Genomic DNA, 23150 nt, shown 5'->3' with positions numbered 1-23150 from the left:
GTTATTTATTTACAGCATTTTTTTTATTCTTTCCTTATTCAGCAGGTCTGAATTCCCAGTTGTTGTAAATTCTGGGAAATGATGGAAATTATCAGCACGGTTCACGTGTTGCCAAATTCTGTGCACATTTTTGATAGGATGCAAAATGGAAGTATTCTTCTAGGAATAAGTGTTTTCCAACTGTGCAAAGAGTGTGTGCTTGACTCAGAATATGATTATTCCGTATGGGGAATAAAGGGTCTTCTAACGAGGAAATGCACCAGTTTAAACCAATTAAACTGGCAAGGATCTGCTAGGAGCAACGCTCCAAAACCTAGGGGAAAGCTGAGGCTTTGGAGCATGTTAGGCCAGCACGTATCTGCGTGCAGAGAAGTGACTAACATATTTGTTCAATTTGGCTCCCTTGGCAAAAAGCTTTCTCCCTGGAAGCGTTCCGGCAGGGAGTGGGACAGTGCTCGTCTGCCTCTTCTGGACACCAGTCCATCACACAATGGGGGCTCTAAGTGAGAGATTAGGAAACATGCGGGGTCAAGAAAGAAGTACGTAAAGAATGGCGTTGCCATGATCCACACTTTGGAAATTTCTTGTAAGCTTTAGACGACAGACAGCTAAAGCATCCGTGCTGTCTTCTCTGACTGCTAGAGTTTGCCGTACAGGTTTCATCTCTCTTTATCCTGATTCTTCAGCTCCTGAAGTCATGGAGACAGCCAGCCTTCCTCTCCTGACCCTTCCCAATCCTCTACGCTTGTCAAGCTCCAGTGGCACTTTCCCTGACCAAGCTCCTCCTGAAGCCCCTGATAGATGAAACCTCCCTCCTAGGCTTCGGTCTGCATCAGGACTTTCTCTACAGCAACGAGAGAGAAGCAGCTGATGTTGCTGTGGTAGAAACGTTGGTCGTATTTCTGGGTTCTTAACGCCACAACCCCACCAACCAACCCCCCTTTAATCCATTATGCTTCATTAACAAATGCCCGGGCTCTGGTATATTTTGGTGCTCAGCCTAATGTGCATAGATGCCAGTTTGAATTGGGGATCGAGGCGACTTCATGGTAGGAAATTATGTCTGGGGACTGTGTTGGATGCTATCTGATACTAACTTCCCTTTAAATAGCTTATTTTGTTATTTTCTTCCCTGTTTTGAGCTAGACTGAAAGCTTGCAGCTAAGTGGAGAGGACACAAAGGGGAGTATTCATCGAAGATAACCTTTGGGTTATCGTGGCTGGGAGGGGTTGGGGCCACTCAGGTTAGATGCTCTGCGTCTTGGCAATTATTTCTGAAGACAGGTTCCTGCTTTGAGCCCTTTCCCTGGAGAATCCTTTCCTTTCACAGGTAGGCGAGCTCCTCTGCACTGAATTTAGCTTTTGTGAACATCTGTGTCCTTGCCCCGGACTGTTGAAGTGCCACGTCACGCAAGTTCGGAGGTACAGTAGGTACGGAAACAGCAGAGGAGGCAACAAAGCAGCACTTCAGTTGAGAGAAATGCTTTTTTTCTTTTCCCCCAAGAATAACTAGATTCATTTGTTGACACAAATGTGAATGAGCAGGCATATCTGAAATGTGTTGGCTTATATTATGTATTCTATATGCCAAACTAGATGATATAATGTAATTTTGCAATTGATTGTAGGAAAGCAAATGAAAAAGCCCATTTAAAAAGGAATCTGCAGTAATACGATTGGAATGAAACTTGCTGTTGCAAACTCCACTAAATAATGGCAACCTGCTTATTTTATCAAAAAAGCTTTATTTCTATAACGCTTCATATATAACGTACTACTAAGTAACGATAATTGAAAAAAAAGTCATGTTGCTTTCTTTGAAGTCTGGCAGTTCCTTTACCCTTGCCGTTTTACAGGAATAGGAGGGAAGCAGGGTCATTCTGACCGAGGGAGGACTCAGCCGCCCCCAGCGCAGCCCTAGAGGCACCAGCTCGAGTAGGAAAATGGCATTAGTAATCATCATAGTTGACGCTTGCCCCGTGCCTGAAGGTGTGCGGATTTCGCGGGCCAATTGGTGAATCTTCATCGTAGTGGTGTTGGTAGTGTCCACCGTAGTATTCATTACGAGCCCGCCCTAAGCTTGTCCAGTAGGAGATGTCATCTTCAAATTTCTGCCAAAAAAAAAAAAAAAAAAGAAAAAAGAAAATACTTGCTTTCCCAGCCTGAAACTTTACAACGAAGAGAGTGAAACAGAAGTGGCGCAAGATCTTCCTTTTGTCTCTTTCAGAAATTCAGATCCTTTGCGTATTTCAAAATGAAATCTTGAGATCTAAGGAGGGTTGTGACTTGCACCTACCTTCTCTGTGGGATTAGCGGGAATTCTCCTGCCCAGCCCCACCGGGACCCACCGCCACCTGCTCTGCCCACTGTGAAGTGCTTAAGCCGAGAGCGCCTTCAACTGCAACGTGCACCGAGCACCTTTCGTATTTATGTTACCTCTTCAGTGGTGGACTATAAAAACATTTCAGTGCTTTCTACTTAAAAACCTAAAGGTTTGGTTCTCCGTTGCCCCGTGCCTTTAGTCACAATGGCCCCGACTGCAAAGTGGGTGCAACAGGCTTTTTGCTTTACGCCCGTGATCTTTCACTCCCATTTTGCCTGGGTGAAAAACGAACGTACTGCAGCCTTCTAGCTATGGAAATGCAATAAGCCGTTCAATTCTGCCCACAGCAGCAGGGGAAAAACAGTGTGCAAGGATATCAAATACTTGCCAAGCCCAAAGCCTTTCCATCTGAATGACTCTTTGGAAATATTTTTGGCTGAGATATGGAAAAAAAAGTTTTGCAAAATACACAATGGGTAAGTATGGCCCAAGTCCTTCGCTGGAACAAATAGTTATTTCATTGTTAAAACTGTGTCTTAATACTCAAGAAAACCTACTTAGTGGATTCATTGTATCCCACAACAGGCTCCATTTCAGTTTTTGAAATGCACACAGGAACTCCGAGGAGAATTCATCATCTTATCTGCATGGTTTGTCTTTATTACTTACTTCTTGGTATTTGCCCCAAGTCTTCATTTTCTGATGCATAAAACCGTTTTTCCTATTTTTCCTGTTCCTATTGGGGTAGGGGGATATAGCCACGCTGCTAAAAAGTCACTTTTATGTGCATAATGTCCAGGAGGGTACAAAAAAAATCTATCCTTCATTATTTCAGTCCAGGGAAAGGATTATTTTTCTAATTGTTTGAGCTTTGAAAATGAGTGCATTCGTCTTCTAAGCCATCCACATAGCATGAAGGTCCAAAATGTGCTCCGGCTTGCCTGTGCCAATGCGGTCTCATTAAACGTATTCATGCAGCTGATGGACGCCAAGAATTCAACATCTGTAACTATTTTTACCTCTTACTAACGTAGAAATTATTCTACATGTGGGACTGCAACTAAATGCCTATTTTTCACCTTATTTCAGCACCTATAGCTTTGTGCAGAGCCAGGAACTTTTTGATTCCACTCCAGCGTTTTTCCAAATTAACTGTTTTTTAAAGAAATGTATCCTTCTCGTTTGAAGGGAGGTTGGCTGCTGGTTATCAAATGTTTTTCCTTTCACGTTGGGAGTCGAGGCGCTGGCGATGATCAGGAGCCGCCCGCCCCACGGAGGCACACGCCTGCGTTAGGTTCGTAACGTCAGTGCGATTTCGCTGAGCAATGCCAACCACGACCAGCTCGGGGTGGATTTCTCAGCGCGTTAAAACGCAAATTGATTAGGTTGAGGCTGCCAAATTAATTTCCTGAAACACAATCGATTGCTTTGGGCCTGGCTGCCTATAACTTTGTCCGGTTGCAATTTGTTAGGCTTAAGCTCCGTAGCAGGCAAGAACTCCAGGCAAGGTTTTAACGTCGTTTTTCTCTACTAACAAAATAACATGGAAACCTCTGACAAATACGGAGCTTGTATTACTTTAAAAGAAATAAATCACAGTGTCTGCGAACAGAAACAGGGCAGCTTCTCCCCGGGCCCTCCCCGTGGCTGTGCATCCCCGCTCTGAAGCCCGGCCGACCCCGCGGAAGCCTGACACTCACCGCCTCGTCGAACCCCAGGTACAGGAACTGCTGGTACCACTGCTGCACGTCGGGCTGGCTCCGGTCCCACAGCTGCCGCCTCTGGCGTCTCAGGCTGCTTAGGAACTCCTTGGCCACCGCTTCTTTCACCAACACCTCAGGCTCCGTGGCAACAGGGGCTGAAATTAATTCCCCCCCGCCCCCAAAAGGCATGCCAGGAAATTTTTAGTCAGCCTGGAAGCGCGCGGCTTGCAGCAAGTAAGAAAGTGCTGCTCGCATCGTGCCGTCGCCTTTGCGCGTGGCAGCGCGATGCGTGTCGCAGCAGTAACAGTAGTAAACCCAGGCATCGTTGATGTAACAGGATTTCTCAGCTGCCCTCATTCTCTTGGCTTTGATAAAAGCTGTTCTGAGCTCAAAGACATAAGCTAAGTAAGGAATTTAAATAAATAAACCCAAACTGAAAAAGCATACGCTGTGTTGCGCTTTGAGGAGAGAACAGGAGACTGGCCTCTGCGTGCTGCTGTTACAGTAATGGGAGAGAAGATGGGAGGTGAAGTTAAAATCCTGAAGAAGCTGGAGAATCACAGAATCGTGGAATGGTTTGGGTCAGAAGGGACCTTAAAGGGACCTTTGGGTCAGAAGGGACCATGGGCAGGGACACCTCCCACTAGACCAGGCTGCTCAAAGCCCCATCCAGCCTGGCCTTGAAACACTGCTGACTTATTAGGGTGAAGGGATAAAAAGATAGATTATTTTTTTTTAAATCTGTTGTGTAAAAATGTAGCTTTTAAATAATGATGAGTGCTACTAAATGCCCTGTATGCCTGAAAATAAAAGCCCATCAGGCTTCCATAGCGGACTGCTTGGTGGATGCATGGAGACGCCCCAGACCCAGACGTGCCACCTGGCTTGCTCCATGCCTAGGAGGCAGGCAGTTTGCTGCGGCTACTGGAGGAATTGATGTCCCTCCGAAAGGCACGGAGGTGAGGACTGGCTAGGCCCCTGCCACGCACGGAAATGATAAAACGTGGTACGATCTTTGGTCTTCCCGTGAAACTAGAAGCATACCTAGGAGCAGGAGGAACATCTTGGCTTCAGAGAGTTCATGGCAATGAGGGAGAGACCAGGACACGGGCGTGGATGGGGATTTTTGGAGGATGAGAGGGAAGAGGCTGGGGCAGAAGGGGAAGACGTGGAGATGTGAAAACCATTGAAGCAGGGTCTGAGTGGACTCACGGCGGGAGGCAAAAGACTGTGGCGGGAAGGGGATTCTGGAGGTAAAAACGAAAGCTGAGTTGTCGCAGGAAGAGTGGGAAACAGCAGGCTGCCCTGCGGTGATGAACTGGAAAATGGTCACTCACGGTACGCTGGAGCTGGGTGTTACCACTGGGAAGCAGGACAGTGGGCAAGTGTCATGGGAATGAGCAAGGGACACTGCCAGCAAGGGACCCAGTGCTGTGCCCTTAGCCTGCTCGCTTTAGTGCACAGCTGGAAAAGGGGAGCGCAGCTGGAATGAAGGGGCTGTCTATTCCTTGCATCATCGGTTCAAGGCTTTGCAGTTCTTCCTGGGCTCGGCCATGTTGTCTTCACCCCCAGGAAGCCTCCCCTCGGGTGGTCCCTCTCACCAGGGGACCTGAACAAACCATCCGACCGCTGCTGGGGCGCAGGGAGGGCGGCTGTCAGTGCCATCTGCGTGCAAGCACTGCAGAAGGGTGAGGTAGGGACCCACACGCAAGGCAAACAGCTGGGGATGGGCCACACATTTCAGGGCAGGCAAGAGGTGGTGGCTGATGGCAAGAAAAACCCAGGGAGAAGTCAGTCAGGCTTGTAGAAAGAGGGAGTCCCCTCTCGGGGGGAGGGGTGTAAAATTCTTTGCCTCAGCCACAGAGCAGGCTGAGGGGAGGAAACCAAAACTTCTGGGGTGTTTCAGGCTGACCCCCATCTGCTGCAGTGCTGCTTGTCCCCGGCCAGATCCGTTTCCATCCCCTTCCCTCAACCAGCGAGCCGTTCTGTGCATCTGCCCGCTGGGCCCTCAGCCATCATCTCTCCCGTAGAGGGAGAGCAGTCTTCCAAGAAGGAAGAACATGTGGGGCCAAGAGGACAAAGGGAACAAGTCAAGGCATCGCGAGCAAGCCCGGTTTGCACATTTTCTCCTCTGCACCTGAGCCAGCAGTATTTCCATGCATTATAATTCCTTGGAAAAGCTTGTGACTTCCCAGAATAAGCCAGCTAAACGCCACGTCTGCCATGCATACAACTGGGAAAGGCAGATGCCATGCACCGCTCGGAGCAAAATGCAGGGTACTGCCCGAGGCTGGGAATCCTGGTTTTCAGAGGGGGATGTGACAAGCAGAGCTTCCAGCTTTGCCAGTACCAAATCCCAACCAGAGAAGCAGGCACAGGTTCCGTATGAGCAGGGGGTTTGGGTATGGTACGGAGCAAGAGCGGCTGTGTGGTACCAGCTTTGAGCCGGGAGCTGGTGCACCGCTCCTCTGCCTGCCCTCTTCGGGCTGGAGACACATTGGCGGCGTTGACTGACAGCAACTGACTCGAAGGAATAAATAAGGGAAAGCACTTTGCCGTCTCTTCACTTACCTTCTCGCTTCTGAAGCATCAGTTTCAGCTTATTTCCCCTTGAAATATCTAGACAAGTAAAAATAAAACACATAGTTTACTAAGAAGGAAATAACAACCAAAAAAAAAAAATCATATTTTGAAAAATACTGAAAGTATTTTTGTCAGAGCTCCAGACCACCAGGCAAAACTCTGCAGCAAGTTTTCGCCAGTGCCTCCCTTTGCTCCCGTTCCGACACTCGAGTGCAACATACGCTGCAGGGAAGCTTTTTGACACTCCAGCATCCTCTCCCCAGCTCTCCTTGGCAAGAGAACCCCGAAACTGGCCTTCTTTGCTAATTAAATTAGAATATTTTGCAGCTGAAGACCTCAGCCAGTGCCAGTACCGTGACACAGCATGCAGGGCAGCATGATAACCCTGGAAAACCCTGAGCGAGGGGCACGTTAACAACCCGACTGCTTCAGATTTTTCCCTCGCAGCCTGTCCCGAGGCACGTCGAGGCTGTCGTCCAGCTGCACCCCATTCCCAGAAGGGATCCAAGGCTTCAGCCCAGGGCCGGGCAGCTCAACGGGAGACCTGCAAGTGCTCGGCTGCCCCAAAAAGCTTTATTCGCTCCAAAACAAGCTCTTTAAAAAAAAAGATGCTCAACTTGCGCAAGTGACCAAAAAGTTTCACCCACGCGTGATGCCAGGGGAAGGCTTTTTCCGCTTCCCGGGGTCAGGTTTTCCCTCCCCGCACCCTGTACCCCGCACCCCGTCCCGGTCGCGGGCGCTCACTCACCGGGGGCTGCGCAGAGCAGCGGGAGGAGGAGGAGGAGGAGGAGGAAGGCGGCTCCGGGCAGGGCCCCGCGGGGGCACGGCGGCGGCATGGCGGCGGCGGCGGCGGCGGGAGACCCACCTGGGCGGGAGGAGACGGAGAGGATGGAGATGGAGCCGGAGCAGGAGCGGGGGGAAGGGGGGGCGAACGCCCGCCCCACGCCGCGGCCCGGCCCGGCCCGGTGCCGCGGTGAGGGGCGGGGAGGCGCCCGGGGAGCGGCGGGCGAGGGCAGGGCTGGGAGCAGCTGTGGGCTTCCGTGGGCTTGTGCCCTTTGCGTTCACACGGGGAGTGGGACACACTTCGGCAGGACAAGGCGCCCACCCTCCTGTTTGGCGTGGCACGATTTGGCAGTTGCCAGCAGCGGTTTGGTTTTTTTGTTTCCCGTTTTTTGGGGGTTTTGTTTGCCTTTTTTTTTTTTTTTTTTTGTGGTCGCACACAATCCGATGCAACAGGCAAAGACCTTTCAGCAACTCAGGCAGGCTTTTCTTACCGGGCAATTAAAAAAAAAAAAAAATAGCTGTAGTGTGTCCTTTAACATTTCTCTACATATAAAGCCAGTTTGTCAGTTGCTTGTAACAGCAGATGGAAACTGAGAGATTGTTTCAGTGGAAAAACGAATCAGAATCTACCAAAGGTGACTTAGTTCGGGGGTTTTTCTCTCTCCTTTCCTCCCACCCCCCAAGTCCACAAAAAAACGCAATGCATTTACACTGATCAGCGTTAAAAAACAATGTAGATTTCTTTCTCTACATTTAGACAGGTTTATCTTATAGCAGGGGCTCAGGGATGAAAAACCAAACTCACAAACTAAAAATCTTTGCTCAGCAGGATCACAACTGCAATGGTGCCTAAGCTTACACTGACTTTTCAAACTCAGGTTTAAGCTCCCCTCAGTGAATTCAGCTTCTCTCAGCTCCTTCCCCTGCAAATGCCAGAAATATCCCAGATGAAGCCTGGTGAAATCCTTGCCCGTTCTCGGACACAAACCTCTCTCTTCCCTCACAGCAGAGACCCACGACACTCGGGAGGCTGCTGTGGGCGTCTGGCCTCCTGCCGAAGCTGTGCCAGGGTCCAGCCAGGAGCACGGGTGGGATTTAGGGCGAGGGAGGGGGAGCCGGGCTCGCTCTGTAACCAACTTGGGAGAAACCTGGCAAGCGCTGGGGCCCCGGCTCCCTCATCCAAGAGTTGTTTCCAGACTGGTTGCAGCTCAAACACGAATATATACACACGTGCACATGCACTGTATATACTGTAATTGTATATAAGTATGTATATTGAATACATATGTGTATATGTACATACACGCATGTGTATGGTGAGGGAGCTGTGCAGTGGTGTGACAACTCCCTGTGATCAGATGTGGAGCCCATCAGTGCCATTTCAGGCACGGCCAATTGTGGGGGTGGAACAGGACCCTATGGCTGGCTTTACCATTTGCCATAAAACACAGAAGCAGCACCAGCATGGGCTGGTCGCAGAGTCACAGTATCACAGAATGGTAGGGGCTGGAAGGGACCTCTGGAGATCATCTAGTCCAACCCCCCTGCCAGAGCAGGGTCACCTACAGCAGGTGGCACAGGAACGCGTCCAGGCGGGTTTTGAATGTCTCCAGAGAAGGAGACTCCACCACCTCTCTGGGCAGCCTCTTCCAGTGCTCTGCCACCCTCACAGTAAAGAAGCTCCTCCTCATGTTGAGATGGAACTTCCTATGCTCATGTTTGTTCCTGTTACCTCTTGTCCTGTTGCTGGGCACCACTGAAAAGAGCCTGGCCCCATCCTCCTGACACCTGCCCTTTCAGTATTTGTAAGCATTGATAAGATCCCCCCTCAGCCGTCTTTTTTGCAGACTGAAAAGACCCAAATCCTTCAGCCTTTCTTCATAAGAGAGGTGTTCCAATCCCCTAATCATCTTCCCAGCCCTTTGCTGTACCCTTTCCAGCAGTTCCCTGTCCTCCTTGAACCAGGAAGCCCAGAACTGGTCTCAGGTCCCTGGTCCCTCAGGGATTCCCCAGCACCAGCCTGAATTGTCACTTCAGGTGACCCCCTCCCCGATTGCTCCACGCATGTCTGCCTTGTGAAAAAAAAGTACTTGGAGATGCACCCAAAGCCTTCCCCCCGCCTTCCTGTCTCCCAGCACTCTCAAGTGAATTCTCAGCCCTATTTGCTCGTCCCAGTTGAAGTGGCAGCAGCAACCCCTCCAGCCAAAGAGCCCCTTGCCCTCTGCAGGAGCCGTGGCTTCGGTGGGGAAGAGCAGGAGGGAGCAGCACCTTCCAGACCCCTCTGGTGAAAGCACTCCCATAGGAGGCCGGTGTCCCAGCTTAACTCCTATGAAACTGGGAACAAAAATTTGTCCCTTCTGTCACTGCTTTTGAGTGCTTTTGTCTTCGTAGCTCCATGTTTCAAGTGTCAGCAGTCTTAAATGCCGTGTGTTGGAGAAAATACCTGTTCTTTAGAATCAATGTGCCCTTTCACGAATGTAACGCTGACAGCCTCTTGGCTAAAAACACCTGAGGTTTTTGGATAGCTAGTTGCAGAACACAGACAGCAGGGACAGAAGCGAAGAGTACATATGTAAGGCTACATCAGACAGCCACGATGTAGATAATTTAGAAAAACAGGGCAGTAAATCGTGAATATTTACAGTCCACTGATGTATTGGTAATAGCAAAATGTGTTTTGTTCAGCTGGTGGGTTTGTAACAAGTCTTGCGTGGGAGCCAGGGCTCTGCAAGAACTTCAGGTGCTTGGTGCCTCTGGGCCAAGGGAATACAAAGCACAAAAACTCCTCCGGGTACCAAATATATCACGATGACTCAATAAAATGCTGAGATAAAATGCTATCATCTGGTGAAACCCAGAGAATGGATTGACTCAAGTGCAAGGTTATTGTAGAAAATAATTGCTCCAGTGGTGGAAGAAGTGATTGACAGAAGAACACAATGCTCAGGGTTAAATGGAGTGCAGTATCTTCCCAGAAGAGGTCACTTTCTCAGTTCAGGGGACAGAAGTTTTTGACATAAAGTAAAAAAGTTGTGTAAAAATATAACACCACTTCTTTTCAAAGGCAGTGGCCAGAGGTGACTGGTATTTTCCCAGTAGAAATTTTTATTTCTGTTCCAGGTTGTTTTAAGGACTAAGGCAGTGTTGCCCTGCTGTTATACTATGATACATTTTTTTCCTGCTAAGCTTGCGACTACTGCATCATTATTAGAAGAATTTACCTTCAAATGAATATCCATGTTTATTGACACACCTGCGGTACCCTTTTCTGTTATTTGCCATGCAAAAACACAGACGCTCTGGGTGTGCAACTGATACTGCGGTGATTTCCTGGGTTGTCCCCATCAGCCGTAATGTTGCCCTCTTTAAAACATCCCTTTCTTCAGTACGTAGGAGTTTTAGGCTTGTCTTGGGGCTTGGTTTGCCTCCGCTGGCACACCAGTGCTGGGAGCTCTCTGCCGGCTCGGCTGCGCAGCATCCCCAAGGGCTCCCAGTCAGCAAGTCTGGGCTAATGACGTCATTCAGTTTTACATGTCTTTCATCACCACTGGCGACAATGGCAGGCTCTTGGTGTCGAAACTTTGTTGAAAGATGCTAATTAACGTCCTCAGCAGGACTGTTCCCCAGACGGCTCCGGGATGAGGAGGGGTGAGCAGGGCCCCTTTCACACACCATGTAAAATTCCATCAAGCCCCTTAGCGTAATGAGGACCGCTAATTGGAGGGATGCCCGCAGCAGGAAGGAGCTGGCGGGTTTCGCCTCTTCCCCAGCATGGGGCTGGGCTATGGTCTTGCAAGCCTGCGTGTTGAGGCAGAAATTTGGGAGCAATCCAACAGAAAGCCACTCTGAGCCTGACCTTGAGAAACAACGGGCAGGAGCCAGGCAAGGAGCTCTCTGGAGACAGAGAAATCCCCATTGCTGAGCCTACTGCCAGCCAGCATTGTTTTTGGAGCCTGCAGGACTTTGTGTGCATTTTTGGGGGGAAGCAGGTAAGATTCTAGTTGATTTTATTCTAGTTGATTTTTTTTTAAAACAGTTCTGCAGCTCGCCGCATGTTTCGTGACTGCTCAGGCGACCCTGTTTCCCCCATGTGATCCCCAAGTTTATGCATAGTGGTTTTAAGCCCAGTGGCTTCTAAAACTACCTAAAGTGGTGTGGGCATGCGTGGCAGCTTAACTGATCTGAACTAAACCGGGGGAAAAAATCTTGGCCCTGAAGCATCACTGATTTTTTAAGAGACTGAATTCCTTGATTATTGTTGTACATTTTGCCTAAAATTAAGTACAGCGAGATTCCTGAATAGCAAAGAGACACCTCTGCCTTTGCATCTCATCACAGTAGCTGTTGAGAGAACTGTGTTGTATTCATTAAAATGTAAGAGATGATAGCATCAGTAATGACCATTCAAGGGTATTCTGAAATTCAAAGCACAAAAAGTCGTGTCAAATAGATTAATCTTGGTTTCTTTCCTTCTTCCTTTATTAAGCTTCATGTTTTCAAGCGTTTCAACACAACAATGTTTTTAAATATAGTGTAGATTAAATGCTTATGTAGTCACAGGACTCCCAAAGCTGTATTTTCAAGGAAAAACCCCATCAAATATATCAAAACTTATGATAAAATACCTGGCATCAGCTTACTAACATAGTAGGCAAATAGATAAATTGGAAATGGGCCAGGGATTGCAGGAGATGACACTTCATATTTTGCAAAGAAGCACCATGAAGATTTCAATGATCCACTGAAACGACCCATTTGACCAAGAACACGGCAGCATTGAACAGTGTTGCCCAACACCCAGAAAATTATTATTTCCTGTTAATGAGGTTTTTACAAAATCTCCCAGCCATATTGCCCCGGTCGCTAGCTTTAGGACAGAGGCATTTGGCGCTCCAGATATTGTTTTCTGCGGCCTGTTCCAAGAAAACCGCAGGAGTCCTGTTTTCCTTCCAAACAGAAGGAATAACATTTAAGGCATCAGTCAGCTCTTTCCAAAATATTGTGAGTTTCATACTATTTCTTCCACTGCTCCAGAGTCCTTCTGATAGTGACAGGACCAGCCCCAAGTCCCAGGACAAAGACCTTTGCCTTAGGGAAATTTTATTTGTTGCTGGCTAAGAGTTCGTTGGCCTCAACGCATGGTTTGTGACACATCTCATCCATTGCCTCTCAACTGCCCGCACCATTACTTTGGTCCATGTTATTAATAAATATTAGTGTTTATATTTTCCATAAAAAACAGCTTAAAATACAGTCTTTCATGTTTTTTTTCCCCTGTGCTTGGCTACTGCTGATATTTTTTACAGCTTCTGGCTGACCCTGTCAGATAAGAAATGGTGTCTGTTGGTCTGTCCATCCTCCCCCCTTCACTGACTGACAGTACTTTGCTGCCCTCGCTGCAGAATTAACCTTATTGCTCTCGTGATAAGCACAGTGAGAAGCGGATTAGTTCAGCAATGTTATCTGATCATGGCTGCTTCCTTTCTGCAGAGGGATACAAAAAATTCTCTCTCGAAGAAATCCTTCTCCTTTTTCTCTCCCACTGCCTCCAGTATATTTTTAGGATAAATCTGGAAGTATATGGCAAGTCTGCAAGTCAGATCTAGCAGGGAGGGAGATGGACAGGACTGTAGGATGTTACAATGTGTCTTTTTACCACAGCCTGATTTCACTTGAATCATTCTTTCTTTTACTGATGTCTCTTGGGACTCTACTTTTTATGCTTCAAAACTTTTTTCCTGAACGCTTATTTCTGAGCTATTTTTGGCTTGCTTTCATTCCCTTATTCTATTATTCACATCCAGAATGCATGCACACTCTTTGAAAGAAAACCAAAAAAACCAACAAAAACCCTCCACCCAACAAACAGACTGCCACTACTCAAAGATCAGTAAATGTAAAGTCCTGAAAATCTTAAATTTAGCAAGTTGGTAGGGGGCAGATGGGGAAGTCTCTCTGCCCCCTACTGCCTCATCCTCCCCTCTCTTACCGGCACTGCCTCTAGTACTTTCTGGAGCCAAATCAGTTTGCTAAAAGAGCAGACCCAGTTTACTTTTGCTGGGTTAGGTATCTCCAGGACCAGTGAGCTGTGGTGGCTCAGGCAGGTGGTTTGCAAGCGCTGGGGCCAAGTAAGAAGGTGGTGGGAGAGTATGGCCAGAAGTGGGAAGGGGGTGAAACTGGTGAAACAGAACTTCTCCATTTTACTGAGGTGGGTAGTGTGTCTAACCCTTCCCAAGGACTAGCCGGGGGTCAGGCTCAGGCAATGCTTGGTAAGCACTGGCCCAGGAGCAGATCACCGCAGAGAGAGGAGTAATCTGACTCCACACTGATCCCATCCCGCCTGAGCACCCTGATCTGATCCCTTCCTCCTCTGGTATTGTGTTTGAGGCTTTAGCAATGCCTAAAGCTGGTCCCCGCAGGCCAAATCAGTGTCTTCATGACCCTTGGGTGATCACTCACATGCCTTGTTAAATTTGGTCATGCTCCAGAGTGCAGCAGGGAGATTTACTAGCCGGAAAAGTTTGCTTGTTGAGGAGCAAAGGGCTTGAGAGAGTGACAGGTTAGCTCTACCCAAGGTTTCCTTCCTCACGCCTCGGTCCCCTCAGCCCCAGCAGCCTGAAGCATCTCCACTGCAACCTCACCGGCGTGGATGTACGTAAGCCTCAGAGACCTGTAGGGACACAGCACACACCTACTGAGCATGTGCTTTAAAACCATTCCTTTAAAATTTGAAATAGGGCAAAGTGGGTGCATTTTTATGGAGAAGCAAAAGGGGCCCACCCCAGAGAGCTGCTCACAGATTGAAGCCCCCATTTCAAAGCGCGGGGCTGGAACATCGCCTGAAGCCTGCTGGGCATTTTTAGCGTAAACAAACCAACCCTGCTTTCCCCTGCCTGCCTTCTCAGGCAGGTTAGGAATCACATGGGCTGAAATTTTCAGCAGCACCGCCAGCCTGCCTGAGGCAGGCCCCCGGCACACAAAACGTCTGCTGGAACGGTCAAAATATGGCAAAGTCATCGGCAGGGGAGGGCAGGTGATTGCTCCCTCCTCGGGTCGAACACCAGCCTTTGGGAGCCTGAATAGCAGGCGGCGCGTCCCAGCTGGAAGCAGGATTCTCAGGTTATCAGAGCAGAAACCTCACTTGTCTTCCCGACGTTATCACGTGTGACCTTATGCCTCTCTTGATCTGCTTAGTGGCCGCTCTCGCTGGCTCAGCTTTATATCTGTGCTTTCCAGCTTCACCGGTGCCCTGCCTGTGAACAAGCCCGTGCCTCTGCTCCTCTGATGCTGGATTACCTCTCTGAGTCACAGCTCAGTTTGTTTCCAGGAGAACGCGCTTTCTGCAGTCTCTCCGTGACGCCCCTGAGGAAGAGATCGTGGCATCTTTAATCTCCCCACCCGAAGCCCCACCGCCCCGGGCCGTGCGTGGATGGCAGCAACTTCAGAGGGTGCCTGTGCCAGCCTGGCAGTACCACGGCTGCGGGGTATGGATATGTGAGGGGAGATCTTATTTTTTTTTTTGTCTGTTGTGATCATTTAGGCATCCGTCCTGCAAGAATTCATGCACACATGTATTTTTCATCAGAAGAGCCCTAAGGAATTCCATTTATTTCAGGAAGATTAAATCCCAGTCTGCTGCTGCTATGCCTGAGTCTCGCAAAACGCCAGCGTACAGAAACGTGGCTCCCCTGGATTGGCAGGCGCTTCATCCCCATCTCTTTGCTCTCCTGGGGTTGTCTTCAGGGGGTGTCAGGGAGGAATGCCACAGGGCTCTGATCCCGAAGCGCTGCACGGAGCCTCACCCAACTCACAGAAGGATCCATTATTAGCTCTGTCTGTGCTAATGGGGCTGCACAACTTCTCAACTCAAGTTGGCTCTCCTTCACCCAAGCAGAAGAACCTGCCCACATTTGTTGATGTAGACGGGCCTCTGAAGTCCCTGCTAGCTGCTCTGGGCGTTGGCATAATTGCTTTTATGCCTTGGAGCTCCTGCCATTGGGGATGGCTGAAGCACAGAGCAGTTGATAACGCTGTCATCCATCTCCAGCATGTTGTTTCCTCACCATCAAAAATGTCTTGGTGGGCAAGACACACCCACTTTGGGCTAGATCACTCAGTTTTGGGGCAGACCAGATATGGAGTTTAACGAGAAAGCTAATCTGCCTCTGAGGCTGTAGTTCTTCAAGGTGGGGCGAGCAATTTAATGACTTGCTGCTACCAAAACCACACCAAAACTATTTTGCCTCCAACTTTCTGAAGATCTGCTACTATAAACCTTTGCGTCCAACTCCTTTTTTTTTTTTTTAATGAAAATGGCCTCTTTCATGAAACTGCTTTTAGTTTTGCTTTAAAAAACACCTTCCTGGTTTAACATCTCTTCACACTCTGCACTGTAGAGCTGCAGTACTCTTCCTAAGCAAAGGATGGTGATTGGCTTTCTATTAGGTAATGTCACCACTTAATGGCCACAATGGAAAAATGCTTTCACTTGGTAATTACTAGTAATGATGCAGTGGTTGTAAGTCTAATAGATGTTAGCTGGACATTATTTGGGGCTGGGGAGGACCTGAGCAGGGTAATTGCACAGTGGTGCTCTGGTGACACTGATCTCTTTCTCTCCTATGTGTGTCCAGGTTAGTGTTTAGCCATAGAGGAGTGAGTAAACACATAGGCAGACCTTTGAGGACTTCTTGTACCCTACAGAAACAGCACGAGCACAGTAATGACTATATGACAGAGCAGGAGAGGCCACACAGTAGCTTAAGATTATTCATTTTCACTCAAGTAATAACTGGGTTAGGAACATCTTCTTAAAGACGGCCATTTAAACTTTTATGTTTCATGCTGGTTAATACAGATGCAGGGACAGCATGCAACATACAATTGAGCTTTGCTGTTGATAATCATTAATCAGAGACAGTAAGATAGGAGCTTTGCTGCCTTTGGTCAGTGAAGAGAAAATGGGGGAGCAGAGATCAGTCATGTTTTGAAGTGTGCAGTGCCCGACGAGGGAGCACGTTTTTCAGAGGCCTAACCTGGCCCACTACTGGACAAATTTTAGGCACCTGGGCAAGAATAATCCTGGTGTTGTTGACTGTAATGCAACACTGGTCCTTGAGTTTAGCAAAGTTAACACTTCACTTTTGATCATTTCATATGGAAGTTTTGTCATGGGGCTTGCGTTGGCCGTTTCATGAGAAACAGTGCTACACTAAAGAAAAAAAAACAACAAAAAACCCCAGCCCAATACCAATACAACCAAATCTCTGAATCATTATGAAGCCACTAAATACGCCTATGGAAAAGTTTTTCCATAGTAGTAATCTTGCATGACTTATTAATGTATTTTGTGCTTAAAGCAAGCCATACTGAAATGTTTGGAGAGGAAGGAGAGAACTGCACAGCAGAGGGAGGAGAGAAATACACAGCAGAGAGAGGGCTTTTTCTCTTTATCTGAAAAAAGGAGCTTATGTTGTAAGGTATATGTTTCAGTAAAGAAGCCAAAACCCTCAAATCTCCACTACTGTCACCATTCCTGTACAGTTCCCATCAAACCTACGGTCTCAATATGTGAAACGATCAATCAGTCTCCCTCAGCCAGGGAGAGATCCTGCTGCCCAAGGCACAGATTGATTTCCCTGCAAGCGCACAGACAATGGCAGGCTAGGCTAAAAAAGCAACAAAGTAAAACAAAGGCTGACAGAATACCTTCATTTTGGTTTCATTACGGACAAATTCCACCTCCTCTTATTTCATCAGAGGTTTCTATCCCATATTCATCTCTGGTTTCCACTTAAACATCATGTATTTTCATTTAAAATAAACTCTCACACACAGAGAACTAAACTCTTACATGTAAATGAAAAATAAAGAGCAGGAATATTATTCGAAGATGTAAACACACTCTCTGCATAGCAGTATATTGGAAAATGTATCTGCCTTTTCCCTTCCCAGCCTATGTGAGCAGCTTCAGGAATAAATTATCCAAAATGATCTGAGGCTGAGTTTGTGACAAGAGCAATTATAGTTATGAAACACGTATATTTTGTTTACTGCTATTTGAATTCTGTGCACAGGCAATGCATGTGCAGATAGGGAAGCCGCCTCGCTTCTGGAGTGCTTCTAACCTAATTGGATGCGTAATGGGCTCAGAGTCTAACTCTAGAGGAAAAATATCGGATGTCAGCAAGCATGTGGAAGGTATAAGACATTTTTCTTGGACAACATTGGAATAACTTAAGAAAGATTGTCTTGGACTATGTGGATCTTTCTTAATCAAGGGCAGTTGTTTTTTTTTCTTGCTAAATGACAGTCTTTGTCACAAGTACTCTTCTTGATCCTGAAACATGAGTGTATACAGGGGTGTCAGAGGTTCTGAATTATGCAGGTGGTCATCCCAGAGTGATGACTTCTAGCCTTAAAACCCATACATCTCTCTCGGATGTGAAAGAAAGGAAAAAACAGGTGGTAGCTCCGAGTTTGTACATTTACAAATCCCCTATGAAATTGTTTGCTCCAAATTTATACAAAAATGTCAGCTGAAGCCAACTTTCCTTCGACCTAACTGTTACCGCTTTCCCATCAATTGCATGGCAGTGGCTTAAAGCAATACCTGAAAAAGGAGGACGTCTGTTGACAGAGGTACAAGGAGCAGAGGGGCTGCAGGGAAGCAGCAGAGCAGGCAAAGGGTGGTAGCGTAACAGATCAGAAAGACCAAAGGGCAAGAGCGGGACCCAATTCTGTAAGGCCCTGATGAATTACATTTACTCCCAGAAGTCAAAGACTTGTGCCTCTTGCTGGGGACGAAAGCTGCCTGGCATGTGGTAAGAATATTCTTTACAAGCCCAGCCTTCACAAAGCCAAGTAACAAAGAAAGATGTGCGTTTTCCCATTGCTACACTGAGACCCAACCATCTGACTGCCACAGGGACCAACTGACATAAAGGCTTATCCGTCCTATAACTGAAAATCCAGGTTAGATCCACGCTCTGTTAACTGTTCGGTTCCAAGGGCTTCAGCATCTTTTTTCAGTAACCACACACGGCGATCAATATTTTCAAAGGCCGTTGACACAGCCTTAAAGGCATCCCATCTGTGTCGATCACCGGAGAGCTTCTCATCTCCGTATATCCGCATTAGCCTTCACAGGGAATGAAGCCGTATTAAAAAAAGACATCGAGTATGAGACCTCTAAATAATACCCAAACGGATTTATTACAGAGTGTCAGTGTGTTGCAACATCCAAATGAACATCCAGGAGAGAAGCCCCAGAAAATATCAGCCCCTGCACAGTTTCTTTCAGACAACCCTTGCGTGCATCATTAAGTCTTGCCTGTAGTAAGTCAAGCCAAACACAGCATGCCAACATTTCTATTTTTCAGCCTGCGCTAAATAAATGGGTTTCTCCTATTGTTTTTTAATGACAGATGTTTCCCTTTGAATTTTCATGCGCTAGCATAGGTCATTCTACTGTCAGCTTAAAATTCTGTGTGTCTACGTGAATGTAGATGATAAACTGCAATGTTCAAACCTGCATATGGGTGAATAGACCCCTCTATGCCACTTTTTTTTAAAACAGTGTCTGCCCATCGCTGTTCCCTGCGTTTGTTAAGGGACAATGTTCTTCCACCCTACCCTTATACTAAGAACTTCCCTAAGCCAGCTAGATTCCTAAAAATGCCCAGAGTCAAACTTATTCAGGAGAGCTCTCCTTTCTATTAGGCATTTGTTTGAGGCCAGGAATAGAGCTTGGCCCAAAAAAAAAACCTTGGCAGGTCTCGGTAAGGGTTCAGTTGAAAGAGTTATGTAGAAATCCATGCCTGATTTAACCGCCTGCCTCCAAACAGCAAACACAAAGCTGGCTGCCTTGCCCCGATCCCCCTGCCCAACCTGCCAGCACAGCACTTTCCTGCACGGTTGCGTACGTTAGTCAGGGATGTGACAAATTGTCACTTCCGACCATTTTCATCAGTCCACCCGGAGGGATGCTGCGGCTGGGCTGGGACACGTGTACCCTGGGGGAACTGTGGCTGCAACTGACCCTGGGGGAACTGTGGCTACAACTGCATCCCTGTGCCGGCAATGTACCTTCTGCAGACCTGGCTTAAGTCCTCAGGCTATCTGTACTATGAGCTGGTAAAAAACAGTCTTGGGCAGGGAGGTGGGGGGAAACTAGCCTTTATAAACATATTAACTGATGAACAGATTTGAGGATTAAAAGTATACTGTGGCTGCTGCTTGCAGCTTGCTTTCAGCTTGCTCAAAGTGAAGCAGAGCTACTGAATCGTCAAGCTTGCTTTTGTTGAAAATACTTTCTGTTTATTCCCCAAACGCGGCATTCTTAATTGCACCTATAAATTACTTTTTTGGTCCTGTAGTGTAGCAGCATGAAAGGCAAGTTTGGAAATGGAATCTGTCAAATCTACAAAAGTACATACACCATAATGCATCTGTGCTACAAACTGCAGCTTTCATTAAAGCAGTGATTTTTAGTTGTTTCCTCGTTGGTCAGCTGCAATAAAGAAGATATTAAGAAACAAACAACAGCATTACCAGAGACTATGCTAATAATCCTCCACATCCGCTCACTGTTCTTTATTCTTAATATTTTCAGCCATTTCCTCCGCTACGGAGCGCGCATTCACACCCCCGTGCGCACAGACACACGCGTGCACAGACGGACAAAGAGCCGCCTCCCAGCAAGGAAAATGCCCCGCATGAGGCTACAGACCGCTGAAGGCTAAAACATTTCTCTACAACACCCCGCAGTTGTCGTCAGGGCAGAAGTAAGATGCCACAATAATTTTTTCTAAAGAACGCTAGCATGTTTTTTGACATTCCTCCCCTTCCTCCAGCAAACAAATATTTTATCAGTTTTACCTTTAAAATAATATGCTTCCTGTCTCCTTCCCAAATGCCTGGCCGGAAGAAATGACCTTTCCTGCCAGCAGAACAAGTTTCTCTTTATTTCGGCATGTCTTGCCTTCTGCAAGCAGGGCAAGAAGCGACCAAGGTTGTGAGCGCGGGAGCCACGGGGACTGTCGGGGATGCCGGGCGTGAAAGGCGCGTTTATTCTGCCTCTCCTGAATCCCAGCCCCTCGGACTGCTCGCGTCCAGATCGAGTGTGGAGAATCACGTTTCTGCTTAATCAGGCCGGCTGCCTGGAGAAAGATGATTGCAAGCAGATGTACCCGTGTTCTCATGTGAAAGGAATTTGGGCTTTTGTGGCGGCTGTACGATGAGCGACCGGCACCCAGGAGTACTTCAGTGCTCTTTAATATCTCACAGGTGTTGGGAGCCAGTATCTGATGGCGCAGCAGAGCTGAGACCCAGCAGCCAGGAGGTGCAAGGATGGACGGCACACCTAGGGTGAGCAGGAGGACCAGAGGGAGAAGGCAGGACCGGCAGGCTCACTTTACTGTAGGAAACGAGGCTCCATCCCATGCTCCTAGTAAATGCCAGTCATGCTCAAAACCTCACAAGGCTGCAGCAACAAAACTATGTTTTACTCCAGGCACAGTGGTTTTTACCTCTTGTTATGGATAATCCAGGAGGGATAAACAGAATGGACATCAGTAATATCAAAACAATTTCTCTGAATCTGTAACTAGTCAGGGACAGACAACGTGCATGGCATCTGAATACTGAAAAGGTCTGGTTTTCAGTGGGACCTCCCAGTAACACTGCAAATGGCCCAAGGAAATCACAATCAGTTTAAAGAAACTTTTGATGCAGTTACAGCTGTATTTTGAAGGCATGTTATGTATTTTTAGTGCCAGAAGAGCTAAAACAAAATTCATATCCAGGCATTCAGTGGAAATGGATGTACCTATTGGATCATACCTCAGGATGTCTCGCCACATGGGGGTGAATATTTGTGGACGTAGCACGTGTCTGGACATACAGTGGGGAAGCAGCTGCATGCAGTCCATAAGGGCTCAGACAATCCACACAAGGCTCACCGAAAGCCAACCAGCCATACATTCACATTCATGTAGGAGTCCTGAGAAAGCAAGGCTGTATTTACTGCCACCACTTGGAAGTAACATGATCATGCACACCTCAAAAATACCACTACTGCGGCTTTCTGTTTACTGTGCAGAACCCAATCCACCTAATGTAGGCATCTAAGCCTAAAGGAACAGGACCTGGAAGCCTCCAAAAGCTTTTTTTGTTCTTCGTTGACTCCACAAGAAACATCAGCGCTTACTTGAAGGGTCCTATCCTCCTAGAAGACTAAAATTTAGTCTGGTCCCTGAGGCTCCGATGCAGCGGACAGTTTTTTAACAGCAGAGGTGGGTTAAGCAATCCCTGCCATGCCTCTTCCCGCACTGTTGTGTCTGCACACACAGCTCTTCATACAGCCATGCAGTGATCCAGATCAGGAAAGTGGCTTTGGCTGCAAGTACCCCAAGGGAAAAAAGAGAAACAACCTCCCCATCACTTCACCTGACCTCCTGTCACTGACTGAATGAGCCGCAGCACAGCGGACAGGAAGGCACCAGCCAGGGATGAGGACCAAGTTAGACGAGATTGAACCACCCTGATGGCTCACCACCATGAACACCCTCTCTTCTCCTTTCATCCCTCCCAGGATCTGCCCTCCCTGCTTATGCAACCTTGGGTCCAACACCATGTCTCTTCAGCCAGCCACTTTAGATCACTAAACTGGCAGAAGAATAATCCAGCAGAAGACTAACAGCAACCATGGAGGTGGGCTGCTCTCCTAGATGGCTTTGTGAGCCTAGTGCAGTGATGCACCTGACTGGTGTATGACATGGGACCAGGGAGAATGTAGAAATGGGCAGCTGAACTCAAGCAACGGGACTCTCTTTTGAACAGCAGAAAGGGGTGAGATTGTTCCAGCCACCAGGAGAACATTCTCTCAAGCAAAAGAGGCGATTTGGGAAGCATTGCCACCCAACGTGGCAGTATAGCCATGGCGGCAGCTAATGATGGTGAAATCAGGAAGACTGGATTTCACCCCCCATTTAATTGTGGGGTGGCAGCAGCCAAATGGTTTGTGATAACAGCTGTACAAACACAGCCATGATGCTACTTGCTCATAGGTATTCCTTAAGAAGCTCTCATGACTCTTCTGCCCGGTTTGCTGGAAAATGAAGAAGCCTCTGCAGAGGCACCTGCTCAAAAGCCACTTGATGCCAGCCCCTCCAGTATTTTGTCCTGCAAGGGCTCTAAAACCCCTAGCCCTCTGCCCTGCCCAAAGGTCTTCTCCCTTATAAGTGAGTCATTTCACTGCGGCAGGCGAAGAGCTGCCAACCAGAGCAGTTTCAGGACAGAAATCCAGTCCTCCTGAGGCTTTTGGGCTGGGAGAAGGAGAGACAAATCTGCCCCTGCTATCAGTCTTACAGCAACGGGAAGGGACTCCAGTGGCTTGGTTGCCTTTCATCATCTTGCTAACTCAGACTTTTGCAACAAGAAGATAGTGCGTGACCCCAAGCGCTAACCCTCATGCAGGTTTGTGTCTGGTCTGCACTGCGCGCACCTTCCTGGGTCTTTAGAGACTGAAGCATGTGCCAAGGGGTCACCCTCATGGTACCTTACAGCAGCGTGGACAGAGATACTGCTGTGATGGGTGACTCTCCTCTGCCACAGAGCAGGGGATGCTGAGGGCACCCAGACCTTCGCCGTAGGCCCTCACGGATAACTGGTTATGCTGATGTGCCTGAAGGCCACTTGCGGGAGAGCTTCACTGCTCCCTCCTCCTGGACACTGCGCCCCACGGGATTGTCCCCCAG

At 47.9% G+C, this 23150-nt stretch overlaps 1 protein-coding gene across 1 annotated transcript; it reads right to left on the bottom strand.

Annotated features, from left to right (window-relative positions):
- Positions 1–40: 40 nt before the first annotated feature.
- Positions 41–20465, bottom strand: ECRG4 (ECRG4 augurin precursor). Its single transcript, XM_074560342.1, has 5 exons — positions 20272–20465; positions 7358–7474; positions 6598–6645; positions 4024–4181; positions 41–2111 (listed from the first exon to the last, which is right to left on the bottom strand). Exons 2-5 carry the CDS (start codon positions 7443–7445, stop codon positions 1950–1952), a joined length of 456 nt encoding a protein of 151 aa, XP_074416443.1. The 5' UTR covers positions 7446–7474; positions 20272–20465; the 3' UTR covers positions 41–1949.
- Between the last annotated feature and the right edge of the window lie 2685 nt (positions 20466–23150).

Source organism: Larus michahellis, chromosome 1 (genome assembly GCF_964199755.1).
Source record: "Larus michahellis chromosome 1, bLarMic1.1, whole genome shotgun sequence".
Classification (NCBI taxonomy): Eukaryota; Metazoa; Chordata; class Aves; order Charadriiformes; family Laridae; genus Larus; species Larus michahellis.
The sequence above is the reverse complement of the archived record's forward strand: the minus strand, read 5'-3'. Positions and strand labels throughout refer to the sequence as shown.